The sequence below is a fragment of the Hemicordylus capensis genome, chromosome 6, assembly GCF_027244095.1.
Source record: "Hemicordylus capensis ecotype Gifberg chromosome 6, rHemCap1.1.pri, whole genome shotgun sequence".
Lineage (NCBI taxonomy): Eukaryota > Metazoa > Chordata > Lepidosauria > Squamata > Cordylidae > Hemicordylus > Hemicordylus capensis.
Genome location: NC_069662.1, coordinates 35,547,549 through 35,574,989, shown reverse-complemented (window position 1 = coordinate 35,574,989; position 27,441 = coordinate 35,547,549). Strand labels below are relative to the sequence as shown.

The following is a 27,441-nucleotide window of genomic DNA, read 5'->3' as shown; positions in this document are numbered from 1 at the left end:
GGCCACTTGCTCTCCCCCTGCAAAATGTCAGATAATCACCACTTTAAAAGGTGCCTCTTTGCTAATTTAGCAGGGATTCTACCAGGCCCCTGTAGGCTTCCTTCTCCTGTCCCCTTTCACTCACTTCTAACTAACCATCTCCTCCTCCTCCAGCCGTGACTGCCCCATCTTTTATATGCGAAAGAAAGTTCAGAAGGACCTTGATGACCAAGAAGTTCTGATCTCGCGCTTTGGCCCCCCCACGTGGTGATGTCACCTCTTTATCCAGCAGACTGAAACCCCTCCTTTAAGTGAAGACGAAGGCACAGTGGGGCCTGAGCAGCAGAAGGAAAAGTTGCCCCCCACACACACAAGATAGGGCGTGGGCGTGGCCTCCAATGCCGGGCTTGTGGCTGGGGGCAAGAGGACCCAGAGTGTTGCAGGAAAGATGTCATACTAAGCCCCAACCCCTCAAGAATTACTATGGGAACTATATTTGTAATATTGATTTCTACAAATGAAATAAAGATTTTTTTTTCCTATGTGTGCATGGCTTTTTATGGAAGAAGCATGGAGAGAAATAGAAGCAGCACGGTAAGTTGTCTTGAGTACTCTGGGAAGAGAGGATGTACATGAGTTTGGGTGTGGACAGCTGGAGGAAAGATAGCGAGGATTTTCAAAGAGAGGTGTTGAGTAAGAAATTGTGGATTAGGCCTCAGTATCCTGCAGATTACAGCTGATTGCAGAATCTGGCTTCTTTTCCCTCCTCTGGGTGTTGATGTATATCTGCATGAAGCACACTCATGTTTGTGTGCGATGATACATATTGGGACCAATCAATGCTGGGTAGTGCAGGCAAGTCAGATACCTTTATGACAGTCTTATGGACAAGCTTCTTGTTCTCATGGGTTATTGAAAAAGCAAACCTGAGGAGGAGGTGGTGCTCAAAATATGCAGAGGAGATCTGGACTGGGCTTTTAGTCATGAGGCTGACCAGTTTCCATTCAGAACAAATGCTGATCATGTTCTAAGATACCCCATGGTTGTATTGCTTATGTATTGCTTTCACCTTGTTCTCATTCTCCCTTCACCCATTATCATGTGTTCACAGAGATAAGGAAAAGCCATAAATTACTCCCAAACATATACTGAATGTCTACTGTATGCTCCTTGTTACCTCGTTTGTCATCCCTGCCCAGACAGTTTTGCCAACAAATTGTTTGACAGTTTGCCACCAAAAGAAAACAAATATCAGCAGTTGAGTCCAGTGGTTATATAATTATAAAAGAGGCATCTGGCAGGCCAATGTTGGTTCAAATCCCAGCTCGGGCAGGATTTATGTGGATTAAGTTGCCCACCCTTGGCCTCAGTTTTTTTCAACTGTAAAATGGACATATTTAATCAATTTCACAGGGCTGTTGTGAAGAAGTGCCACAGGGCACCATGTTGTGTGGGAAGAATTGGGAATGATCTTGTGTACCTCAAGCACCACTTGGGGTTTCTGACTGTCATTTTGTCTACTTCAAACACGAATGGGGGTTTCTGATGGCAATGTTTGATCCCTCCCTCCTTATAACTGTTCCCTGTTCTGAGTGCAGCACTGCCTATACCCTTTCCTTGGCCTGCTCCCACTGCAAGTGTGGGCAGGATCTGGCATAGCAAGGAGCAGGAGGTGGGTTGTGGCAGAGCTTGCTGGAGAGGGAGCCAGTGACAGCCACTCAGAGCGCCTTCCTGATTGAGCAAGGACCCTCCCCCGGGCCGCATGGAGGAGACCGGGCAGAGGAGATAGTAGGGAAATGTGTCTGAAGGAGATAACTGCTCTTTCAGGGTCTTTCACAAGTCATGAGTGTCCTTCACGTGAGCTCCCCTCGTGAGCCTCATGCAGATCTGGGGGAGGCAGAGAGGGAAGAGTGAATCCAGGCCCCTCTTGGCTTGTGCCGGGCTATACTTGACCTGCCTCTGGGATGGAGGCAGTGAATTACGCAGGGATCCTCTGCTTATGGAGAAGAGCGTTTTTCTTCTCTTTAGAATAGCCTTGTGCCTTTAAAGACTATATGGTATAAATGTGCATGGACTACAGAAGGGATTCCCAACCTGGGTCCAAGGGCATAGCTATACTTGAACTTGAAGGGAACAAATGGCTCTGGGCTCCTGAGCGAAGCAGGGTCCCACCAGCTGTGTGACCACCCGCCCTTCCTTTCCCGCTCCCTAACACACTATTGGCTTCTGATCGAGGAGGCCACATCTCGGCTTCAGGCAAGACAACCCCCTTCACAGGAGGGGAGCTTCTGGAGGGAGGTTATTAGGTGTATCTAGTGATGGATTAATTTCTTGCACTGAAGGACCTGAACACAGTACTGGCGTAAATCCCAGCTGATGGGGGCCTAAAATCAAGTTCTAAACAATGGCTATGGAGCGGCTGACTGGTAGCCAAGAGACTAATACTGTGGCAATGGAGATCTCCCACTCCCTAGGATTGAGGACAGGGTGCAAGGCCTGCTCAAGTTAGCAGCACATGAAAAATGGGCCCTCATAGAAGTAAATAAACCAGATCAATGGTCAATAGTAAATCTGGGACAACTTCTTTGAGTTATTCTTAGAATCAAAATCCTTTCCGTTTTACTTACATCTATTGGAGCAACAGAGTGTATTCCTTCTCTTCTTCCCTCCCTTCCCTTCTGCTCTCCTCCCTCTTTCTCTTTCCCTCTATCGCTCCCTTCCAGAATCAGCCAACCCTCTCCACCACCACCCGCTGCACCCTGCCGCCCCTGTCTGACTGGCAGGCTCAACAGTGAGGGAAATGTCACTGAGCATCGGGCACCCAGTCACGAGGAGAGGAGGGGACGCTGCTGCCTGGCACTCCTTCCCCGCCATCTGAGACAGAGCTGAAAAGATCTTTCGGATTTTAAGGCCCCTTTTTCGAATCCTGCCCACTTTAAAAAGGAGAAGACTGCAGAGGCCCAGAAGGCAAGAACCCATCTTCAGCTTTTTGTCCCAGGGCACACTCCAACCTTGCTATGCCCAGTTGTTGGACTACAACTCCCATCATCTCCAGACACAATAGCTGAAGGCCATTATGGCTGAGAAGGTGGGAGTTGTAGTCCAACAACGTCTAGGACCAAGGTAGGGAACCCCTGCCCAGTGCCCACTTCAACAGCTGAATAAAGTGTTGCATTTTGCATGCAGCACTGGACTTAGATCTGAGCTCAGGTTGCTCCTCACTCACTCAGACTAGCCACTTTTTGCTTATGGGTGTAAGTACACGTGTATTTCTGCTTTCTAGGGCTGGTAAGATGTGATGGTCCTTCTCACATCCCAAAAGGCAGAAGGCACAAGTGCATGTAAAACAGGGCTGCTCAACTCCCCCTGCCCCATGTTTTTGGACTACACGTCCCATTATCCCTACCACATTAGCCAATAGCCAGGGATTATGGGAGTTGTAGGCCAACATCTGCAGGAGGGTGAAAGCTGAGCAGACCTGAGGTAACGCATCTCCTTTCCTAACCCCCACCCCACCCCAGCAATTTGTAACGTGGGAAGCCAGCTCTTTGGCCCAGCTGTACACACACCTTAGTCCTTTCCCTGTAAAATGGGGACAATAAGGGCCTACTTCACAGGGCTATTGTGAGGACAGACAAGATACGGGGTGGGTGGGGCTGTAGCTGAAGGATAGACAGGGGTGTATCAAGGTTGGAGTGGGTTCCAGGACAAAAACTGAAGTTGGGCCTCTGCCCTGCCTTTTTCAGAGAGGTGCAAAGGGAAGAACAAAGAGCAAAATCCTCGCCCTAACCCTGGCATCTCCAGGTAGGGCTGGCAGAGACTCTTGCCGTGATTAGCTGCAGCCAGCCAGTGTTGCCAATATTGAGCTAGATGGACCAATAGTCTGACTCTATAAAGAATGGACATCCCTTAAGGAATAGAGGGAGTTCTGTCTTTTATTTTCTTGCTTGTTTTTTCAAACTCAATAAAACAGAGGCCATTCACACAACCAAAACCTGTGTTCTATCTTGGTTTGGGAGCTGTGTGTGCTCCCAGTGTGTGGTTGTGTGGAAGCAAGGGAGGAGGAAAAACCTGGGTAGAAGTGATGGTGTGGAAGCAAGGCAGGAGGAAAACCTGGTTAGATTTTCGTCCTATCTTACTTCCACAGAATCACTTCTACCCAGGTTTTTCCTCCTCCCTTGCTTCCACACAACCACACATTGGGAGCACACCCAGCTCCCAAACCCAGATAGAACACAGGTTTTGATTGTGTGAATGGCCTCAGAGAGTTCACATACAAAAAAGGCCGGGGTGGGGGAGAGGGAGCCAGTGTGTGTCATTGCCTGACAAGGAGCAGGATCCCCAGGTTAAAACCCACACTCGGTCATGAAGCTCACTGACTGACCTTGGGCCAGTCACTCCTACTTAGCCTAATCTATCTCCCAAGATAGTTGGCTTTGGGCTTTGAATTTATATCTTCCTAAAACACAAAGATAAAACAAACGGAGGGGGTGGGAATAAACCATGCATATTGCCCTGAGCTCCATCAAGGAAGGGCAGCATAGCATAGGCATTCAATAACTAAATAACAATGTTTAATAGGAGAGCTACTAGGTGCATACTGGGTCGGGAAGCCCAGCCTCAGGCCTGGGGAGGGAAATGAGGCTGCTGCTCAGTGGAAGACCCTCTGTTTTGTATGCCAAAGGTCCTGGGTTCTCTGGTATCCACTGACAGGGATACCAGAAAAGGCCTCTGATGGAGAGCCACTGCCAGGCAGTGTGTGGACCAGGCATCCCCAAACTGCGGCCCTCCAGATGTTGCTGAACTACAATTCCCATCACCCCCAGCTACAATGTATTGTGGCTGGGATGATGGGAATTGCAGTTCAGCAACATCTGGAGGGCCGCAGTTTGGGGATGCCTGGTGTGGACGATCCTGAGCTCGCTGGGCGGATGGTCTGACTTGGTATATAAACCTCCTTCCTATGAAAGGCACTCCATGAGGAGATTCTCACGATCCACCAAAAGCGGGCTAAGGGGAGCCTAGCCCGCTTCTGGTGGATCGTGTGCTGCCACAGGAGCCACACAGCTCCCAGCAGCAAACCCTCCTAATTCCCCCTCCCCTTCGCTGAGGTTAGCAGAGCGAGCGCTCCGCTAACCCCGTCTATGTGATCGTAAATTGGGCTCTGAGCCACGGCAACACATGAAGAGACCCCCGCCGGGAGGCTGAAACAAGCCTCCCGGCTCTTGGGGGTCTCTCCGGGATGCCCTGTGTGCTTGTGCAGGGCATTCTGGAACTTCCAGGGACCATGTGGTCCCTGATCCCCACAGCCCCCGCCAGCTCCGTGATGGAGCCGGCAGTTGTGTGGGATGCTGATCCGGCCACCCAGGGCTGTCTGGGGATCATCTGCGGGGAGAGCGGGCTAAGCCCACTCTCCCCGCAAAGCCTCTTAAGGCGGGTCTCACTGATCGTGAGACTCGCCTCAATGTGTGTTCACAGGGATTTGTTTAGACTGGGCGGGGTGGGGGGCGCTGAGCCCATTCAAAAGAGACTCCTGGAATCAAAGCCTGTTGGACTCTGTGCTGGTATCACACCAGCAGGTTTTTCACACCCCACATTTAGCTCACATCTCCTCCGGAATGGAGGGGGTGCATCCACATATCGGCCAGCTTTGCCCTGAAATCCCTGTGAGCTATCGGGGGTTTGGGTTTTTCACTGCACATTAGAGTGTAAGCCCGATGTATATCCTGGTTAACAAATCCACTTTTTGAATCAGTTTTTGGGGAGCAACTTTGAACTCGCAGTAAAGTTTCTGTTTCTGCTGTTTGGGAAAACTCCAGGATGTGTCATGTGTCTATTGGACACCATTCTTGATCCCTTTGGATGGTGACGAGACTCCATCATTCTGCCTGCCTTTGATTTTAAGAAATATAATCATAGAATGTCAGAGCTAGAAGGGACCTTGGAGGTCTTCTGGCCCACCCCCCTTCTCAGTGCAGGAATCTCTTATAGCATCCCATAACAGGTGGCTGTTTGAAAACCTCCAGCAATGCTGGCAGAAGGCAGACTGTTACACTGTTGAACAGCCCTTATAGTCAGGGAACTCTTCCTAATGTCTAGCCTAAACCTGCTTCCTTGCCATTTCAACCCACTGGTTCTAGTCTTGCCCCCAGGAGTAACAGAGAACAAACCGGTTCCCATTCTGTGTGACAGCCCAATTACTCCAAGGCAACTATCCTTTCTCAAAGGAACATAGGAAGCTGCCATATACTGAGTCAGACCGTTGGTCTATCTAGCTCAGTATTGTCTTCACAGACTGGCAGCGGCTTCTCCAAGGTTGCAGGCAGGAATCTCTCTCTGCCCTGAAACATACTGTATGCTTTGGTAGTTTGTTGGTTCAATAAAAAAATCTTGTCCTATAAAAAAAATCTTGTCCTATCTTGGAGAAGCCAGGGAGGGTTCAGGAACCTTCTGCTCTTCCCAGAGCAGCTCCATCCCGTGAGGGAAATATCTGACAGTGTTCACATGCCATTCAAATGCAGCCAAGGTAGAACCTGCTTAGCTAGGGGGACAAGTCATGCTTGATGCCACAAGACCAGATCTCCTCTCCTCTCCCTTAATCTCCTCTTCTCCAGGCTCAACATAACCTGCTCCCTCAACTAATCCTCACAGGATTTATTTTCCAGACCCCCTCAGCACCTTGGTAGCCCTCCTCTGAACTTGTTCTAGACTAGAGTATCAATGTTTTTCTTAAAAGGCAAGGCCCAGAACTGGACACACTATTCCAAGTGAGGTCTCACCAGCACAGAATACAGTGGAACGGTCACTCATCCTGATCTGGGCACAATGTCTCTGTTAATACAACCTAAGCTTGCATTTGCTTTTTTAGGAGCTGCGTAATAACTGGCTTCTTTTCAACATATTGCCCACTATGACACCTAGGTCCTTCTCACAAGTACTGCTGCCAAGCCAGGGTGCTTTCCAGATTAACTCCTACAACAGCGTCACAATGTACCTAAGTGTGCTTCTGTACTTGCTGTGTTGTGACAGTGCAGACACTATGCTGTCAGCAGGATGCTGTTCACATTTCGGATGCCTTGTTTCAGATTTTATTGCTGTGATTTAGTGCTCTAATGTCGTATGTCCGTTGCACAATCGTAGCTGTATTTTCCGTTGTAGATTCTGGGGATCGTTTTCAATTCAATCCTGCCAAGCCGAAGCATTTTACCACGGTTGAAGTGGGTAATCTGGAAAGCACCCTAGTCTCCCCCATTGTGTATTTGTGTGTTCAATTTTTCTTATCAAATGCAGGACTTATTTATTTATCTATCACATCTTATCTATCTATCTATCTATCTATCTATCTATCTATCTATCTATCACATTATTATACCGCCCAAAACACGAGTTTTGACATTTGACATTTATCTCTATTGAACTTCATCTTGTCCCAAACAAAGTCTGTCTAGATCAGATTGAAACTTGATTCTGTCTTCTAAGCTATCAGCTATCCGCCCCACCAAACTTTGTGTTGTCTGCAAATTTGATAATAAGCATCCCTTCTATGCCTTCCTCCATCATTTATGAACATGTTGGACAATGCAGGATCCAGGACAGAGCCCCCGTGGCACTGAATTCAATACCTCCTTCCAGGATGACGCAGCGCCATTTTATTTATTTATTTATTTGATTTCTATACCGTCCTTCCAAAAATGGCTCAGGGCGGTTTAGGTACCCACTGGGTATGATTGTACTACCAGCTATGAATCCACCTAACAGTAGTTTAATTTCATCCACATTTTACCAATTTGTCAACAGAGATATTATGGGAGACTTTAAGGCTGTTCTCATGCACTGTCTAACCCAGGCTAGGGAAACCCAGCCTGGGTTAGGCTGTGCTTGAGAACCACTGAGATCGGACCTGATTCCGGTGGGGCAGAGCCTCGTCCAGCTGCCTAGTCCAGCTTTTGAGCCCGACTTTCAGCCGAAGTTAAGGGAACAAGCACTCCCTTCATCTGGGCTTCCTGCTAATATAGCTAATAGCCTATAGTGCCTGTGTCCTGAGGGAATCCCCCAATGCATTGCATTGCGTGGTGAATGTGGGATTTCCAGAGGCTGGGATGTGCCATCCCGGCCTCCGGAGCTCTGAGCTGTGTTGGATTGTCTGGGAGCTTGATCTGCGCTCCCAGCAACAGACAAGCAAGCGGTCATCTGGGGGGAAGGTGAGTTCAACCAGCCACCCTGCCCGCCCAGTCGTGTGAACGACCTCTTTTCAAATGCTTTGCTGAAATCAAGAAGCATTTGTGCCTATGGCACTGCCATGATCTACTAAACTAGTAATTCTATCAAAAAGGAGATGAGATAAGTCTGGCAGGAGATAGGCAGCAAAATCCGACCCTCTAGATGCCCCTTTGTAATGGGGCAGCTGCTTTGGATAAACTTTGGAACTATCAGGAATTATGCTTTTGGCAAGCAGAGCTCAATAGTTAACTTCAGGCCTGCACAACATAAGGCACACCACTACATGGTGGGTTTCCGGCCCACGGGAGGGGGGCAGGCACGCACTGCAGTTGTGCACCCCTGGTTAACCAGAAGATGTCCTGCCCTGTTGGACCATTTTGAATCTCTTTGGACTCAAATACAACAAAAAGTTGCAAATGGAGAGGAAGTGGGTTCTCTCCAGTTTTGTTCCTGGGAACCCTTGGTGCCAGGAAGTAGCCAAATTCTTCATGGATGGAGGTGATTTGCGGCTGAAGACGAATCTCCCGTTGGAGGCTATCTAGGATTTGTGTGTGTTTGTTGCGAGGGGTGGTGGGGTCGCCATCTTGCTTCCTAGCACACGGAAAGAGGGTCTCATCATTCCTGGGGACTTTGGCAGCATTCATACAATCGCACTTGACTTGAAGACATCACCTTTGATCTGAACAATTGTTTTGGGGTAGGACTGCCAGCTTCCCATGACTGGCCTGGAAACTCCAGGCAGAGGCATCAATGTCTAGTCAAGACTGGAAAGCAACCCTGGAGATCTGAGTAGCTTGATCTTGTGATGACCATGTCCGTGTGGGGTGCGGGGAATTTCCAGGAACAGCTTCACTCAGAGTTGGCAACCCTACTTTTGAGCTGGTTGCTAGTCCTCATTGTTCACTAGACCACCTTTCGTCCTCAACCCAGGAGTTCTGGGGGCGGGACGGTCCGGGGACTGGAATCTTTCCGATCGGATCCTTTGGGTCACTTGAAGGGCCAAAATTGCATTAAGTCCGTCAGTGTTGATGGGTTCTCTCTCCAAAACTAGCAGCAGGAGGATCAGATGAAGGAGCTTTAGCGGTTTGCTCCCATCATGGGTCCGATCCGGTTCGGACCCTTTCCCCCTTTGCTTCTTGACACGGGGGAAACAACTCCCAATTGGTTCTAACGACCCGCTTTCCTGAACACAGAGATCGCAGTGCCTGTTGAGTTCCTTGTAAAGCATACCCTTCGGGTAACGAACGGTATGCTTTACAAGGAAGTTAGCCTCATTAGCCTCAGAGGGAGTTACTCCTGAGTAAACGTACCGAGGACCGGGACCGCCGCCGGCTTTAACGATGAGGCGACTAGCCGTGGAAGCCGGTCCCGACCCGATCCTCAGTCAGGGAACTGAATTTGGGTTTGCTATAAGAGCTTCTTTCTATGGGAGTCCCTCCCCGCTGCCGGTGGTGGGAGGGAGTCTCTTGCACGACCCCACCACTCACCTCTCCCTGCATCTCCTCCAGGGGGAAAAGGACGGGGGGAAAGTGTGGCTTTTGCTTACTAGTCCACCCACAGGCGCCCCGCCCCGCCGCCCGTTTCCTGGCTCTGGGACCCAATTGCGTAACGCCGCGAGCCGCGCCTCCTTTTGGGGGAATTTCAGTGTGAGATCACCACTGGACCCCACTGCCCCTCCCCGCGGGATGCCATATAAATGCTCCCCTGGCAAACTACAGCTAGTAGCCGAAACCGGACAGCGAGCCGCGACCGTTCCCAGCATTGCCTGCTGGGTGCCCTTTCGCCCCCTCCCCGACCGAGGATGCTGGACGTGGACTACGCGGCGCAGTGAGTGCCCGGGGAACCGGTTCGGGTTCGAGGGGATGAGCCTGGCGAGCTTGCAGTTGGAGCTTGCGGTCTGCCACAGAACTTTCCCCTACCCCCCAGCCTTCTGTTTGTTAAAGGCAGATGGAATACTAAACCGAGTGTGGCTTCTGAGCATGTGCAGAGTGAAGAAATACGCCCCACTGCCCAAAACTGACGCTTTCAGGCAGGCTGGAACCTCCGGCGCCGCTGCTTGGCTTGTACAGGGTGGCCCAAGGGAGTGGACTAGCGTTGGTCGGCGGTGATTAAACTCCGAAGGGTTCTGCCCCCGCAGCTCAATGGCAAGCTTGCAGATTGGATCGGTCCGTTTTAGGGTGCTGCAGAGAGAGCGCCCAAGACGGGCTGAGGGTTGCTGTGGAAAGCATTGGGAGCCCGGGCTCCTGGATTCTTTCGGAGGGAAAGAGAGTCTAGCGGCGCCAGAACTCCTGGGTTCTTCTAAAGAGAGGGAGACGGGCAGGCGGCGTGTGTCTTGAGTTCCGCTCCCTGACAGAGAACTTTTGGGGTTGCAAGTGCGCTATAAAGGCAGGCAGCGTGGTGTAGTGGTTAGAATGCTGGACTAGGACCAGGGAGACCCGAGTTCAAATCCCCATTCAGCCATGATACTAGCTGGGTGACTCTGGGCCAGTCACTTCTCTCTCAGCCTAACCTACTTCATAGGGTTGTTGTGAAAGAGAAACTTAAGTATGTAGTGCACTGCTCTGGGCTCCTTGGAGGAAGAGCAGGATATAAATGTAATAATAATAATAATAACATGATGCCGACTCTCCACCATCCAGCCCCTCAAGGCGGCTTGCTGTGAATGATTAACAATATCCTAAAACAACATTAGAAGTTTTTGTTTAAAATTAAAAACTGCGGTGGCAGTAAGAACAAATCCAATGAAGTTAAAAGGCAGGAGGGGAAGCCTGGCGGTGAAGGCAGGCTTCTTCGCTGTAGACTGAGGTATCCCTTCAAGGTCCAAAATAGAATTGCCCAGATTTAGCGCTAGGATGTTGGACTCCTAAGGGGTGTGTGTGTGTGAGAGAGAGAGAGCTGCTTGCACAGAGGTAGATTTGGGGCTAATGTCGCTTATTAACTCCCTCCCCCAATTTACATTTTGATAGTGCCTTTCCTCCATGTAGCTCAGTGTCCCAGGTCTCTCCCCATGACTTTTCTTCTCACAACTCTGAAAGTTGGGCTGAGGGAGTACCTGGTCCAAGATCACCCAGTGAACTGAGATCAAGCAGGGATTTGAACTTGGGGTGGTATCCATGGAAACCCACCCCTTACAGTGTGGTTAATTAAGTTGGGGCTTCCTAACTTAATGTCAGTTGCAAAAGATCTGGGGCAAGGCAGGGGCTGCTGGTTTCTCACATGAAGTTCAACTTCTAGGATCCTACTATGGGCATTTTTGTCTTTGTTTCTTGTGCTCAGAAGTTCTCTGGTGTTGTATCTTCATATATCCCACAAGAAACTTCAGTGAGGGGCTTCTTTCCAAAGCAGGTCGCCACCAATATGTTTTGTGGGGCTCCTGTGCATACATGGTGTAATGGTTAGAGTAGACTAGGAATGGGGAGACCTGAGTTCAAATCCCCGTTTAGGCATGAAACTCCCTTGTTGACTCTGGGCCAGTTACTTCTCTCTCATCTTAACCTACCTCACAGGATTGTTGTGGGGATAAACATAACCATGTAGACTGCTCTGGACTCCTTGGAGGAAGAGCAGGATTGAAATATAAAAATAAACAACAGGAAAAGTACATGCCAAGGAGAACTTGAACAGAGAGCACATTCCATGCTCACGACAGGGAACCATTTTATTTAATGTTCTGTGTAAACCACTTTGAGAACTTTTGTTAAAAAGCAGTCTATAAATATTCGTAGCAGCATGTTTGTCTGTCCAACACAAAGGTTTTGCTGTTGTTTTTTTAAGTGGCAACCTTATTACTCTCTATCTGATGTAGCAACCCCTTCCTCTTGATCTGATGTCAGGTGCTTTGCACTACACACACACACACCCATGAAACTTTCTCCCTCTCATTTTCCCTCCCCTTCTTTGGCCTTTTATGCAAATACTGAGGTCTGCAAAGATGGGGGAAAGATTTGAATATTTCCTTAGCTCTAAAGAGTTATGACTGAGAGAGGGCAGTGCTGGATATTCTCATCCCCCACCCCCCAGCTCAACCTTGGAAGAACTTAATTATGCTGTGAGTGTATTCCCATCACCCTGTTCCCCTTTGCCCCTCCACTTTCTCATCCTATTTTATCCCATTCAGTAAGTACTCATTTCCCCACAAATTCCACACACACCCCAGCTTTTCTGACTATACCTGTTCTCCCTCCTCTGTCTTGTCCGTCTTCTGAGTACAGGAGATAAAATTAAGTAGCACTTGGTCGTGACGAACTAGTCTGCATGCTGCCCACTGCATTTTCTGAGTACTTATTTGTGGTGTTTTTGGCTAATCCATTCCTTGATCCAGGTCAGCTTTTGAATGGCATTCCAGTCCTGGAGTTGAGGCAGGGTTAAACAGCCAGCAGCAAGAACACTGAAAAGCAGTCTGCACTTGCCTCTCTGTACATAATGTCTATTTCATTAAACTATTAAGATTCCTGATTCCACTTCACTGCCTTCTCTTTGTATACTACAACTCTTTCCCTTGGATTCTACATCCTTAAGGCTCCATATGGGTGTTGATAATGTAATGGACATATTATCCATTGATAATATAATGGATTTATTATTTCAGCCCTGGCAGGGCTGTAAACACAGTCATGCTGTGGGAAGGGAGAAGAAATGTATCTCATTTCCGTTTACTAACTTATCTTTTCTTTTTAACAGGTGTGAAGGATCCCAGTATGGCTGTATGGTAAGTATGTATTTGAATATTTCTGAGACCTGTGGGAGCGGAATAGGGTTGGAGTGTTAAAGCGGGCTTATTTATCTAAAAATATTCATATCTTGCCTCTCAGTTGCTATTTTGAGGCAGCTTGCAATATAATTGTTGGATTTTAATGTGCATAGAAATCAAGACCAGTAAAATGACAACAGAAGCCAAACCTCTAGTATTCAACTTTAGAACCTGTTCAAAACCAGAATATGCGCACGAGGTCTTAAACCTCCTTAAAAGCCTGCATAAACAGGTGCTCTTAAAAGATGCCTAAAAACTACCAAGGAGGATGCCAAGTGAATGGACAGGGGGAGGATACTGCACAGTTAACATAAGAACATCCCTTCTGGTTTGGGCCCAAGTCCAGCATCCTGTTTCCTACTGCACCAGATTCCTCTGGGAAGCCCACAGGCAGGAGATGAAGACATGCCCTCTCTCCTGCTGTTTCTCCCCTGTGAGGTAGCCTATAGCTTAGAGAAGTAGCCAGCGAAGTTGAGGTGCCACAACCGAAAAGGTCCTGTTTTGTATTGCCACTTGCCTTTCGCAGGGCCTCAACAATTGGGTGGATTCTTATAGAAATAACAGTCCTTCAGCAATATGGGATATCATCCCAATTTTAAATTGTATATATATACACACACATTTTAATGCTTGCTAGTTTTCATCTTCTATTTGGTCAATGACTGTAAATAAAATTATTACTATTACAGTCCTTCAGGTACCCTGATGATGATCCCAAGCTCTTTGGGGGGTTGTTGTGTGAGAGAGTCAAGACCCCTGAGTTCTTGTTGCACAAGCTCAAAACTGAGTGTTTGGAGAGCTAGGATTCCTGTATGCACTATCTCTATTATTCTGTGCAAACCGCTTTGAGAACTCTTGTTGAAAAGTGGCATATAAGTAATAGTAGGAAGTGGAGCAGGGGGCCTAATTTTATTATTATTTATTTATTTGTTCGATTTCTGGATCGCCCTTACAGAATAGCTCAGGGCGGTTCACAAATATCACAAAACAGTTAAAATCAATCAATGATCAGGAACAAAGATTTTAAATTACAATAAAGCATCTAAAAATAAAGAAATAGAACAATTAAAACCCTATGTTTTAATGTGGCTCATGGACCTGTCTGTACTCCCCAGCTCACCAATAGCTTCATCAGCGACCTGGAATTTTACAAACAAGAACCCTTGTTTCCTCCCTGTCTTGTGGACCCTGAGAGCTCCCCAGGTAAGACACGGTTTGGTTGGGTGTTGTGGGGCGGGAGTTGCAAAAACTCAGAGAGCAGTCAGTGAGGCAGATGACTGCAAAATAAACTTAAGGGTTTTTTTTTGTGTATGTGGTTTTTTTTAAGGCACAAAAAAGATAATGGCTATTTTTACACAATTCAGTTTAATGAATGTTCTATCTCTTACTTGCTGATCTGCTGATTAAGCTTTTGCCTGGAGAATCACTTTGCTTCTGAGCAGGAAGATGCTCATGAGACTGTAACTAGTGGCAACATCAGGAAAAAGTATTGGGGGTGGGATGGGGAGGAACAAAGTGCATTTGGAGGCGTGAGCTTTGTCCCACCTGTTCAATTTCAGAAAGAGAAATCATGCTTTATTTCACAATAATGCTTCCATCCGAAACCTATTTTCTCCAAAGGAGAAGAAACGGAGGCAAAGCCTATGTTCAGATGACGGGTGGAAGTTGAATCCACCTGTTTTGCAAATTTGTGAAAGGGTTAACAGCAGCTCAAGGTTCAGGGCTCTTGTTTAGGGGTACTACAAATCCCAGCGGCCTTGACTACTTCGGGCACTTCTGCCACAAACTAGCTACCCATCGCTCGGTCGAAACGTAGCCTAAACTTCTTCCTTAAAGCAGGATCTTCTACACCCCAACCCACACTCAGACTTCATGGCAGACTAATAAGTATCATCAAGTGAACCATACACTCCAAAAGTGTTAATTTAATGTCTTTATTACAGTCACTGTAATAAAGTTATTACAGTACAGAAAAGGAAATGCATACTGAAGCCCAATATAATAAGTTTTTAAAAACCACAGAAAGTGTTTGTGTAATTTGGTGTGTTTCTAAATAAATTTTTAACATCTTTATTTGTAGACTGCCTCCCTTGCCCTCATAGAATTTAAGGTGGTGTACATCATGGGCTTTCCAGATGGTCCCCCATTCAGTCACTGGCTAAACCCAGACTTACCCCAATACAGCAAGCTTGCTGTATTGGGTGCCTTAAGGCAAGAGTTCCCAACCTGGGGGGACGAGAACGTGGACTACAATTCCCTGTCTTAAGCCTTTTTGTGGGGCCCTCTAGTCTTTCCCAGGACAACAGCCTATACATAAAGTGTACTCTTATGCGAATCTACATTTTCTTCTTCTGACCTTGCTTTGTCTTCAAATATCTGTCTTTTTCTTGTTGCCATTTCTGACTAGATTTCCTGAAGCTTAATTTTCCCCACACTGAGGTACTGGGCTGTCCTCTTCCTTCTGCATCTGTACACTTCCTCTTCTTTCTCTCTCTTCTTAGTTTTCATTTATATCCTGTTCTTCCTCCAAGGAGCTCAAGGCTCCCAGAGAGCTGGTCTTGTGGTATCAAGCATGACATGTCCCCTTAGCTAAGCAGGATCTGCCCTGGTTGCATATGAATGGGAGACTAGAAGTGTGAGCACTGCAAGATATTCCCTTCAGGGGATGGAGCCGCTCTGGGGAGAGCAGAAGGTTCCGAGTTCCCTCCCAGGCATCTCTGAGATAGGGCTGAGAGAGATTCCTGCCTGCAACCTTGGAGAAGCTGCTGCCAGTCTGTGTAGACAATACTGAGCTAGATGGACCTATGGTCTGACTCAGTATATGGCAGCTTCCTATGTTCCTATAACATAGTTATCTTTCTCCTTGCAACACCTCTGTAGACATAAGTGATTGATCCATGGTAACCCAGTGGCAGAGGGTTACCCTTCATGGCAGAGTAAGGATTTGAACCCAGATCTCCCCAGTCTTAGTCTGATATTCTAATGCTTGTACCATATGGACATTTCTCTCCCTCTGGGTAATGCTTCCTTCTTCAGATATGGAGCCTTGGCCTCCTCTTTGACTCCCCCCCCCTTCTTCATTTATTCATGCTCCTGCAAAAACCTCTTTTTCAAAACAAATTTATTGATTTGTTATACTTGCATGGGGTTCGAGTGACTGCCCATCCAGATTACTGATCAGGGTTATGCCTGCTTAGCTTCCTCCATTGTTCTCAGAGCAGGGTCCCTGATATTGCAAAACAACAACAATACCACCCTCTGCTACCCTTCTAAATATTGCTGAAACACAATCTTATGCCCTTTTCTACTGAAAAGACACTAGCGGATTCTCTCCCAACTTGAGAGAATCGAAAGGAAATACTTTTCTTTCTGGTTTGCCTCTTTCTCAGCGTCACCCTCTCTCCTCCACTCTTAGTTCTGCTTGAACATCTAGTGCAGAACCTCTAGAACCTCTAGAACCTCTAGAAGCATCTAGAACATCTTGATCTAGTGAGCTCAGTCCTACCTATGAACTGGTAGCAGCTCTTCATGGTTTCAGACCTCATTTTCATGGATCTAGTTTCAGCTATTGCTTTTTAAACCCCCTACTGTTCCGACTCCTCTTCTATTTGCTTTCCCATTATTATTGTCTTGGTTCTGCCAAAACATTATGCCTTGGGCTCCTTCTTTCCCTTTTCATACCTCTCCTTTTCTCTGAGCAGACTGCCTCCGGCCATCCACACCTTTCTTCCCTTGTAAGGATTTGATTACTTGCGCTTCTGCAAGCAAGTGCAAATTACTGCACACTTTCAATTTCTATTCTCTGCCTCCCCCTCTCTCCCTTCTTGTTGTTTTCAAGGTATTTCTCTCTCTCTCTCTCTCTCTCTCTCTCCCCCCCTCTCCCTCTCTCTCTCTCTTTCTTAGAAGACTGCAAGCAGGGTCCCCCCCTTTCAATACTTAATATTCTCTCTTCCACTTTTCTTCCATGGGATCCAAGGCTGTGCACATGGAGTTCCCAGTTAGTCTCCCATCCAGGCATGGGTCTGGCCCAGACCTGCTTAGCTTTAGCACAATTGCTGTGTCATGATCCTTTAGCCTCTGCCCTGTTACTTATGATTGCTGCAATGCCTAGCTGCTGAAGCACTTTATAAATATTGTTGTTTCAAGGATTTTAGCCAATACTCTAGGCTCAATTGGGATGGCTGAATGGTGGGTTTCTTCTGCCTGGCACTTTCAGGGCATCCTTTTGGGTAAAATGGCTAGTTCTAAACTCTGAACGAATAGTTTCAAGCATGCAGAAGGCTCCGGGTTCAATATCCCTGGCATCTTCAGGGAGGGCTGGGAAAATACTCCTATCAGAAAGTTTGGAGAGCTACTCCCAGTCAGTGTAGACAACATTAGCTAGATGGACCAATGGTCTCGCTCGGTCTAAGGCAGCTTCCTATGTTCCTAAATTATGTTCAGCATCTGTACAAACTGTGTACAGTGTATACAGGTACAGATTTGTAGGCAGCTACAGTTATTCACAAGTTATATTGAAGGCAGGTACAGCAGTACACTTCCTATCTGTATCCTGCATTTCATGGGGCCTGTACTTGGATTCACTTTTAAAATGAATGCCGGTACACTCATTCACACAAGAACATATTTGTGTGTACAAACATCTGAATGCAGGCATAACATAATGTTTGAGTAGGGCTTATGTAGAGTGGCTAAGCCAAACAAATGCATTCTGAACAAAAAAGTGTGAACCCCTGCGTGCACTCCAGGACCAGTGTTCCCTTGAACAGGGATTCCCAGATGTTATTGACTACAACTCCAAGAATCCCCAGCTGCAATGGCTTTTGCTTGGGGATTATGGGAGTTGTAGTTGTCAACATCTGGGAATCTCTGTTAGATGGAATACTGCCCAGGACCTGGGGCAGGTAATGGGATCTGAAATAAAAATTAAGCATAGAACATGAACTAAAATTGCACACAAATGTAAGACACTTAACCAAATGCCCTGCCCATCATAATGGGTGGGGTAGTGTGTGGAGGTAGGCCTTTTGTAATGAAAGGCTCTTGGAGGCAACAACCCCTTGCCAGACTCTTGCCTTGGTTCTCTCCTCCCCCCAGAATTAGCCAGAAGGAAAATATCAGAGTAAGAAACATGGAAAGAAGGCAAAGAAAAGAAAAGATAAAAAGAAGGGGCTGATGAATGAAAGATTTTAAAAGGGAAGGCAAAGTGTGGTATTACTTAGAGAGGAGGAAGTTCAACTTGTCCAATAGTTCATCACATGGTAAAAAAAATTGCTCCCTCTAATGGGCAGAGTCAAAACTGCAGCCTTGCATCTGGGATGCCCTTGCTGTTCCCTATGCAAATGATGGCTTAACACATTTGCACAGTCTCAGGACTGCAGCTGTCCATGCACAGAAAGCCCTTTGTAGCCTGAACTGAACATATGTATTTGCTTCTCTACCTGAGAGCCAACCACATGGCTGCTTCAGCTAGGACTTAAGTTTTCTGGAAGGGGGAAGGGAGATAGAGTGGTCAGGATTAAGAGTTGCTTGCCACTGTAGGCAGCAGCCTGTTTACACTAGTGTTGCCCTGGTGCTTTCTAAAGTAAACTGGGCAGGTGCATGTCCCTAAACAAACATTGCCTTTGCACTGGGGAGCTGTACCAGTTTTCTTGTACTCTGTGAGCAAGAACACATTACCGTTCCTCCCCACAAGAATCTCAGCCAGCCCATACACATGAAGAAAGGGAAATGGAAGGAGGGAATGGTTTGAAGACCGGGGCAGAAAACATTAGCTATGAAAAGGACAAGGAGTCTTGAAGTCACCTCTTTCCCCCACCCCCAGTTTCAACAAGAGCAATGAGGACTAGAAAGTTCATTTTATTAATTTAAAATTACAGTTTTTAAAAATCAGATGTGAGATCTCGATTCCTCTAGTGGTTCCTGTGTATCTGTAGAATACCCCCTCCCCCCTCAGCAGTTTCTTGGAAAGGAATCTTGAGTTTGGATCCTCTTTCCGACGTGACCCTTTGGTTTTTCAGAGTCCTGTATGAACTGGCTAGAGATGCAGGAGCCTGGCTATGGTAACTTTGAGGTGGGACAACTGGCCCAGCTGCAGAATGTCCACGTCTCCTACCTACAGGGTTCTTACCCCCAGCACTCCATGGATGCCACCATATGCAGCCAAGATGGAATGATGCCCACTCAGAACATGTGCCTTGGACTGAAGGAGGAGTACCACGCTCAGGTGACTTGGCAGGACCCAATGGATGTGTTTTTAGGGGAGGTGGGGAAGAGCCAAGACCACTGGTTTCTCTCTGGGAAAGAAGAAGAGTCTAGTGAGCTTGAGAATGTAGGAACCCTGACTTCCTTTCTCTAACAAGAGAATGAGATTTGGTGACGAGGAGAGGGCTGCTGGGTGCTAGGACAACTGGCTCCACTGCAGAATGTCCACATCTCCTGGGGTCAACACTGGGGTGAACAGGATAAACACCATGGGAGTTAAGATGGACAGGCATGGTGGGTTTGACCATGTAGGGAGTTAAGGTAGCTGTTGTGGGAGGCACAATTTAAGGGACTCCTGCCACACTGGAAGCTGCAGTCCAGTCCAGAGCCACTCAGGTTCCAGTGTGGCACTCTCCCTGTGTGAACTAAGGGCCAAACTAGATTTTATATGCAAATAGGGCCACAGCCCTGTGGTAGATCATCTGCTTTCCACAGGTTCAATCCTTGGTATCTCCAAGAAGGGCTGGGAAGGACTCTTGACTGAAACCTTGGAGAGCTGCTGCCAGACTGTGTAGACCAGGGATTCTCAACGTTGGGTCCCCAGATGTTAGTGGACTTCAAGTCCCATAATCCCCAGCCAAAGGCCACTGGGGCTGGGGATTATGGGACTTGAAGTCCAATAACATCTGGGGACCCAACGATGAGAATCCCTGGTGTAGACAATACTGAGCTAGCTGGACCAATGGTCTGACTCGGTATCAAGAAGCTTCTTATGTTCCTGTCATCTCAGTAACACTCTTGTACCCCTGCTGTACTCGATGACTTCTTGAACTCTTTCCCACACAGGGAGCAGTTTGTCTGAAATAGCAGCCCCTCGTGTGAAAAATTCCAGGGTTGCCACAACAGAAAATGCCAATTCTGGAGGGTTCTCTCTGACTCTTTAACATTGTCATGCATTTGAGACCATTAGTATTCTCTCCTTCTCATGTGAAAATGGGGGGGGGGGGAGTTATCATGTGGTGGCTTGGCCATCTTGCAGACAAAATGTGAGCAGGCCTCTCATTAATATGGGTAAGCGCAGAGTGTGATCTGATGGATCGTAGCAAGGGCAGCTGGGTATTCAGATGCCTACATTCTCTGAGAAGGTATTACTTTTCCAAGGGCTAAGTGACGTGCTTCACAGAGAGCCTGTGAATGGATCTCCCAGCACTTTTTTTTTTAATTAAATGGAACCATAGGAACTGCCAGTTTGATCAGAGCAGTGGCACAGGGGTCGGGGGGGGCAATTTTAACCTTTTCCCTCTCACTCAAGCAAAAGAGATACCCTGTTTGTTCCCCCCCCACCCCGATGGAGCAAACAGTAGCTGGGGGACAGGTTCTGACTGAGGAAAATAATGTGGGTGAAGGGGTGAAATTTCCCCTCCTCAGCACTGTTCTGATCAATTTGGCAGCCTCCTTCCATTGCATTATATTAAAAAAAGAAAACCTGGGAAGATTCAATTACACATCTCCAGTATAATGTGTAACTTGGTTCTAACTTGACTAGAGAACTGGGAATTGTGCTTTGGCCTAGTTAACTTTTCATTCCCTTACTTTTTCTGGATGGTTTCTGGGCTCTACAGATCTACAGCCCATATGAGCAGTTCTCTATTCCTGCGGAAGTCTCCAGCCCATCATCTGAGGAAGAAGAATTTCATGGGGACAGTCGAAATCTTGAAGTGTCTGACAGCGATTCAGATGAGAATCTCTCACCTGGGTTTGATTCAGGTGGGTTTCTCCACCTCGCAGTTTTAGGCCCTAGATTTGTCATTTAAGACTCATGTGCAAAAGAAAGAAGCCACTCTTTGTGTGGGTAAACCAGCCCTATTGTGGCTTTCATGAGACTTAACCCAAAAGTCCAAGGGATCAAAATAAAATTCCTCATCTGTTTTGTCGTTGTAGGCCAGCATCTGTTGGCATTAAGGGTATGCAAGCTTTCAAATGGCATCAAACTTGCTGTTATGGAACAAGAAAGGAGCTTCTTGTTGGCTTCAGGCATATCAGTATTTGATTTGCATTCATGATTAAAAACAAATGTTAGGATGATGCAAATAATTAGGCCATCCTTAGCAGCACAACATAACCAGTCCAGCATGAGGGTGTACCAAAGATGAGTGGGTAAGGAGAGTGGGAATTGCATAATAGGGGATATAGGGAGTCTCTCTCTCTCTCTCTCTCTCTCCCTCTCTCTCTCTCTCAGCTGGAAAGAGAGAGTCCCAATGTGGTGGTGGTAGCACTACAGGGACGGGAGAACAAGTTGAATGGCGGTAGCCAAAGTTTTTGTTGAATTGGCTCCTTTTCTGTCCTCCTCCTCCAAATGCACAGTGGACAGTGATTTAATTTCTAGCAAGAGTGCTGCTGGGACTCTAATTTGCATGAAGGCTTCACCTTTGGACCTGGAATTTTTTACTTCTCATAACAAATGTGTGGGTTTGTTTGAATTACTCAGTGATCATGGAATGTACTTGGCACGTGATCAGAGATGCTCATATTCTTAGCCATTAATTGAGAACTAAAGTGTGGGTCTGGAAAATTAAAAAAGCAATACCCAAACTCGGAAGGATTATTCTCGCATTACAGTTTAGGCAGGAACAGGGGACTGTACACACGTTCATGTGTGAGTGACTACACAAGTGCTCCTGTTAAAAGTCAACACTGGGACTGGACCCCTCAAATGTAGAGTACACAGATTGTGCCTAGTGCTTGTGCGCTCTCTCTCTCTCTCTCTGTAATGTGACATGTAAATAACTGTATATATGTACAGACTGACAATCATGTCTACGTTGTATACTCATTTAACATAAACATTTGAAGAGGGTTAAGGGGGTGCTCAAGAAATTCAGTGCTAGAATCAACAGTCTGTATATATACAGTAATATATATTTGATTTATATCCTGCTAGTGGCTTACAGGATTTTAAAGCAACAATCCTGTCCCAATAGGGCTCACAGTCCTTTTTTAAAAATAAAGAAAAAACGGGTGAGAGGGGAGGAGAGATCTCACAGGGTAGGGTTCAGGAAGCAGTTAATTCTCCTGCGTCTGATGCAGGGGCATTACTGCTTTTTCTTGCCCTCTGCATTGAGAACCAATGTGGGGTGGAGGTTAGAGTGTTGCACTAGGACCGGCGAGACCTGAGTTCAAATCCCATTCAGCCATGAAACTCGCTGGATATAAATGTTGACATGTCCATTTGCATAAGCCAGGGCTTCCCAACTTGTGCTACTCCAGATGTTGCTGAACTACAACTCCCAGCTACAATTTGTCATGGCTGGGGATGATGGGAGTTATAGTTCAGCAACATCTGGAGTAGCACAGGAACCCTGGCAAATGTGAAATTGGGATCATAAAATCAGACTGTGTACTGATGTGTACTGGCTGAAGTGTGGTGACCGTGGCATTTCCTTGGAAGCTTGTGTGTGACAACTCAAGCTTAACTGTAGGGTGTAGTTGGGAATCTTCTTTGGCACAAAGAACAACCACCTCTTTTAGAAAACTCCAGTATAGATCTCCCAGTCTTAGCCACCTTTCAGCATCTATGGCTCCATATATCCAATAGGTTGTTGCCAATTCAGCCGGTAGACATACTGGAGAAAAATAAAATTGCGTCCTTTATGCTTAGTTGTATCCACTAAAGTGACTATGTCTTAGAACATTAACCCTTATTTGGAGTAATAGTTTTTGTTTTAAACACACAGATAGGGCCTCCAAGTAGTCCCATTGGTTACACTGGATGCCCCACCCCCATCCCAGGCAACAGAACCCACAATAATTTAACATTTTACTCCAGGGGAGTGCAGCGGTGATGCCCACATCCCAAGTGTAACTCCCTGTGCCATGAGTGACTGACTGAGAATATGAGCTGTTAGCACAAAGAAATAACACTTTAAACCCCACACTAATACTTCAATATCTCAGTTCTCAGCATATCAGCTGAAAGGACACTGTGACTGAGCAACCTGGGAGTTGGTCAAGTTCATTCTACATGCCAGTCATCCACAATCAACAAATCTTTTGCTTGGTCAGCTCTCCTGGACACAAACTTAGGAACATAGGAAACTGCCATATACTGAGTCAGACCATTGGTCTATCTAGCTCAGTATTGTCTTCACAGACTGGCAGCAGCTTCTCCAAGGTTGCAGGCAGCAGGAATCTCTCTCAGCCCTATCTTGGAGAAGCCAGGGAGGGAACTTGGAACCTTGATGCTCTTCCCAGAGCGGCTTCATCCCCTGAGAGGAATATCTTACAGTGCTTACACATCAAGTCTCCCATTCAGATGCAACCAGGGCAGACCCTGCTTAGCAATGGGGACAAGTCATGCTTGCTACCACAAGACCAGCTCTCCTCTGTTTACACAATACCAACATTTTCTGTATGTCCATCCAAGCCAAACAAAGATGACAGGCTTTCCTTTTGTGAATGTGGTTGCATTTCTTGGGGCATGTCTGGCTTTTTGTGTCTCATAGTGCCCATACAGGTCAGCCCCTTGCTTAGGAGAGCCTCTGCCAGTTATACAATCGGAAAAAGGTTATCCCTCACCACGATTCTCTGAGGGCAGGTTCAAATGAACATTGCCCTGCACATGTGAGAACATCAGGTTTGTGGCAAGAACACACCTGCCCTGATGTCACTGGTGGATGTGCCAATGGGCTCTTGGCACGTTCTTTAATCACATGAGAGGGATGCTCATCTGTATCACCCCTCTACACACATTTCAACAAGGGTTTGGAGTGCATGTAGAAGGGCAATTCACCTGAAGCAGCCCCAAGAGTTGTCCCATGTCTGTACACACTGCTATACAACTTGTAGGCCTACTTGTCTTTGTTGCACTCCTCCAGCTTGCTTCCCAGGGTCAACATCTCCTGTCAGTGGGTAGGATGTCTTTTTGCATCACAGCACCACCATATTTTCAAACCGTACTTCTTTGGCTTGCTTGGCATGTGTTGCCAGAAGGGATGGCATCTTGGAAACCTAACAGCTGCTCATCAATTGCAGGTCAGACCCAGGAATGTAGCTGTGCTGCAGCTCCCGCACCAACAGAGTCCAGATTCCTCTAATGGTTGCCAGCTTGGCAATCACTCTTCTCTCCTGTCATGTGGCTTTGTCATTGATCCTTAAATTACTTGTCATGTCCTCAAATCATCTTAGCTGTATCATGGCACAGAAATAGAAGGGCCCCAAATGTACTGCCCACAGTCCCTGCAGTACTTCATGTCTGGCATGAAAGACACCAGCCAGGATAGCAGGCTAAGTTATGCTTTCAGTTCTGTTAGGTCAAGATGCTTCCATTGGAAGCTGCTGCCTATTGAGTCGGATCGTTAGTCCATCTAGAGTAGCACTGTCAACTCTGGCAGTGGTTCTGACTTGAGGCAGTATTTGGATGAACTCCTTCTGGGCTCATGATGGCTCTCTCAGACTGTAGGGGAGGGAGTTGCTTCACTTGCTGCCTCCTCCAGCTGGACGAAACCTCTCTTGGTCTGGTCTCTCACTAGAGGACCCCGACCCCGTCTCACCACTGTGCAGTGGGCCAGTGATAGACTGGTTGTAGACCACCTATTGCCATTTCATGTAACCCATCATCTCAGTACCTTCACTGGCAGGTGAATGAGGTTCAGCAGACTGTCCAGTGCCACAAATTCCACCTCTACATCTTCTTGCTCTCTCCACCTGGAACCAAGTTCCAACACCACCCCCACCTCCATTCTGGGCTGTATCCCACTCGAGGAAAAGGAAAGGACCAGAGATGTACTGCAGAGGGTTGATCCACTGATGCCAAGCTTACTGAAGTTGACGTGTTGTCAGCTTGCTTCACTTGTTGTGGTTGCTGCTGTTGTGATCCTTTTGGCTTTGTTCTAGAAGAAGAGATTTTAGCCACTAGGAGGTCAGATGCTTCCAATTGCTTTACTTGTTCCAAATACTAGGTCTGGCGCTGTGGGAGGGATTGGTTTCACCTTCCCTGACTCGAGAGTGCAAAACTATACGGTACCCCAGACGGCTTTTGAGACACTGTCGTCATCAAGGGAAAGAAAATTGAAGTTTCCAAAGAGAAACAAGGAGTTCTTCTCCATCCCAAAGGGCTTAAAATGGGCATGGGATAGAAACCACCCCACCATAGAAAGCCCATTTATTTGGGGGTAGTTTTCTACCTTGTGTCATAGTCTTTATTAATAACATTTATTTTAACTAGTGAGGGGCCATTCTTGTGGATATATCATGTGCCAGAGTGCAACTAAGACTTTGACAACCGAAGCACAGCTGAGAGCTCAGTGGTTTGCGTGTTTATGCACCTTTACGCAGCTGGGGGTGGAAATCCACCCCAAAATCCGGGTGACGGTTGAACACTGACTCTAGAAAAGGGCTCTGGGTCGATGTGTTTGTTTTTGTTGTAAATGTTATTTTCTGTCCCCATCACACAGACACACACCTACTTAATACAATCAGGGGGAACTGTAAATTTGTCAGTCTTCACGGTTCCTGATTTCTTTCTTTAAACTCGTGCCAACCTTATATAGTAGAAAGTCTGCAGCTATGGCAATGGAGATCAGGACTGGTGGCCACTCCTGACGTTGTTGGACCACAACTCCCATCATCTCCAGCAACAATGTATTGCAATTGTAGTAGCTGGAGAGCTTCAGGTGGGCCACCCCTGATGCAGATTCCTCATCTGGGGTAGGGCCATAGCACAGTGGAGGAGCATCTGCTCTGCATGCAGAAGTGGCCAAGTTTCAGTCCCTGGCAGCATCTCCAGCTAGGCCTGGGAAAGATCCTTGTCTGAAAGCCTGGAAAGCTACTGCCAGTCAGTGGTAGACAGTCCTGAGCTAGATGAACCAATGGTCTGCCGGGGTGCAAGGCAGATTCCTATGCATCCCTCAGCCTATGCAGAGCTTCTGACATATACTCATCTAGATTTTGTCACCTCCTGCAGGCTCCCGCCGGAAGCTGCGCCTCTACCAGTTCTTGCTGGAGCTCTTGGAACGTGGGGACATGAAGGAGTGTGTGTGGTGGGTTCAACGTGACTCGGGCATCTTCCAGTTCTCCTCCAAGCACAAAGAGGTCTTGGCACACCGCTGGGGCCAGCAGAAAGGGAACCGCAAGAAGATGACGTACCAGAAGATGGCCCGGGCACTGCGCAACTACAGCAAGACGGGTGAAATTCGCAAGGTGAAGAAGAAGCTCACGTACCAGTTTGGGACCTCGCTGCTGGGCCAGCCGCCCACCTCCTAAGCCCCTCTCCCAGGAAAACAGGACTCGGACAGTCACTAATGAATGGACCCTCCATTGTCTGCCTTCCCCAGAACCCTTTTCTGGTGTCAATTGGTCTAACCCCCTGAAAGACTCTGCACAGCCATGCCATAATGTAGACTAAACGAGGGAGAGTAGTTTCCAGAAGGGGAGGCTGGGTGTGAGGACATCTAGCTCCTATGTCAGGGAGGAAACTCAACTTTTCGTTTGGAGGGTTGGGGACCAAGGCTACCGGATTCTCTTGTGTGGGATGGGTGAGTAGGATACTCAGGACTGAGCTGGGAGCAAGGGCTTCTGGGATACCTGGTAGGAGATTTGGCTTTTAATGGTGGGGGGCGGGGATTGGGAATAGATCCCAAATCTCCTGGAGTCCAGTACATAGCTTTCTGTGTGTGGGGAGGCTGATCAGGGTGGTGAAATCTTTCAGTAGGGAATTAAGAGGCCCGCCTTCTGATGCTTCAGGCCAGGTGCTCCTTTGCCAGATTGGGGGCCAGGGTGGTGGTGAGGCCAAAATTTGAGTCAGGGTGTCCATATTCTTTCAGGGCTCTGTGGAAATGAATGAGAACCACAAGACTTTCTGCAAAGGGAATGAGATTATTTGGGTTAAATAAGGCAGTGGTACCGGAAACTCCTACCCGGGAGCTGTATATAGTCAAGATGTTTTATTTAATGCAAAGGTTTATTATCGGAGGCATTTGTACAAAATCTGATTTATTTTTAAATGGATCTCTTCTGTATAAATTGTAAATTTGCTAATAAAATTTTACAACAAAAGAGAGAGGCTAACTTGTACTTATGTCTTTTAGAAGTGTGTGTATTTGTGTTGGGTAGCTAAGTGCACATTTTGGATGCTTCTGTATTAGCCTTTTCCTCTAGAATCACCTTTCTTTGCTCACTCACGGGAGAACATCCTCATGACTTTGCAAATTTCTGGCAAATTGTGTGTGTGTGTGTGTGTGTGTGTTCTAGACATGATTTATGCCTTTTAAAAAATAACAAACATGCAATGG

General features: G+C 47.1%; 2 protein-coding genes across 8 annotated transcripts in view; both read left to right on the top strand.

The window, feature by feature from the left end:
* The window catches only part of POLD1 (DNA polymerase delta 1, catalytic subunit), a 43,348-nt gene extending 42,827 nt beyond the window's left edge, over positions 1–521 (top strand). For all 6 annotated transcript variants that reach the window (XM_053264164.1, XM_053264162.1, XM_053264160.1 and 3 more), the window contains exon 27: positions 154–521. In XM_053264164.1, coding sequence (XP_053120139.1) covers positions 154–250 — 97 coding nt within the window. In that variant the 3' untranslated portion in view covers positions 251–521. The remainder of the gene's footprint in view (positions 1–153) is intronic.
* Positions 517–27,209, top strand: SPIB (Spi-B transcription factor). 2 transcript variants are annotated; one of them, XM_053264167.1, is made up of 6 exons: positions 517–573; positions 12,880–12,907; positions 14,065–14,152; positions 18,970–19,175; positions 20,776–20,920; positions 26,115–27,209. In XM_053264167.1, the coding sequence occupies exons 1-6, from the start codon at positions 521–523 to the stop codon at positions 26,411–26,413; spliced, it is 819 nt and encodes a 272-aa protein (XP_053120142.1). In that variant the 5' UTR covers positions 517–520; the 3' UTR covers positions 26,414–27,209. The 2 variants fall into 2 exon arrangements, with proteins under 2 accessions (XP_053120142.1, XP_053120141.1); XM_053264166.1 differs by lacking the exon at positions 517–573 and adding an exon at positions 9,709–10,026.
* Positions 27,210–27,441: the final 232 nt, after the last annotated feature.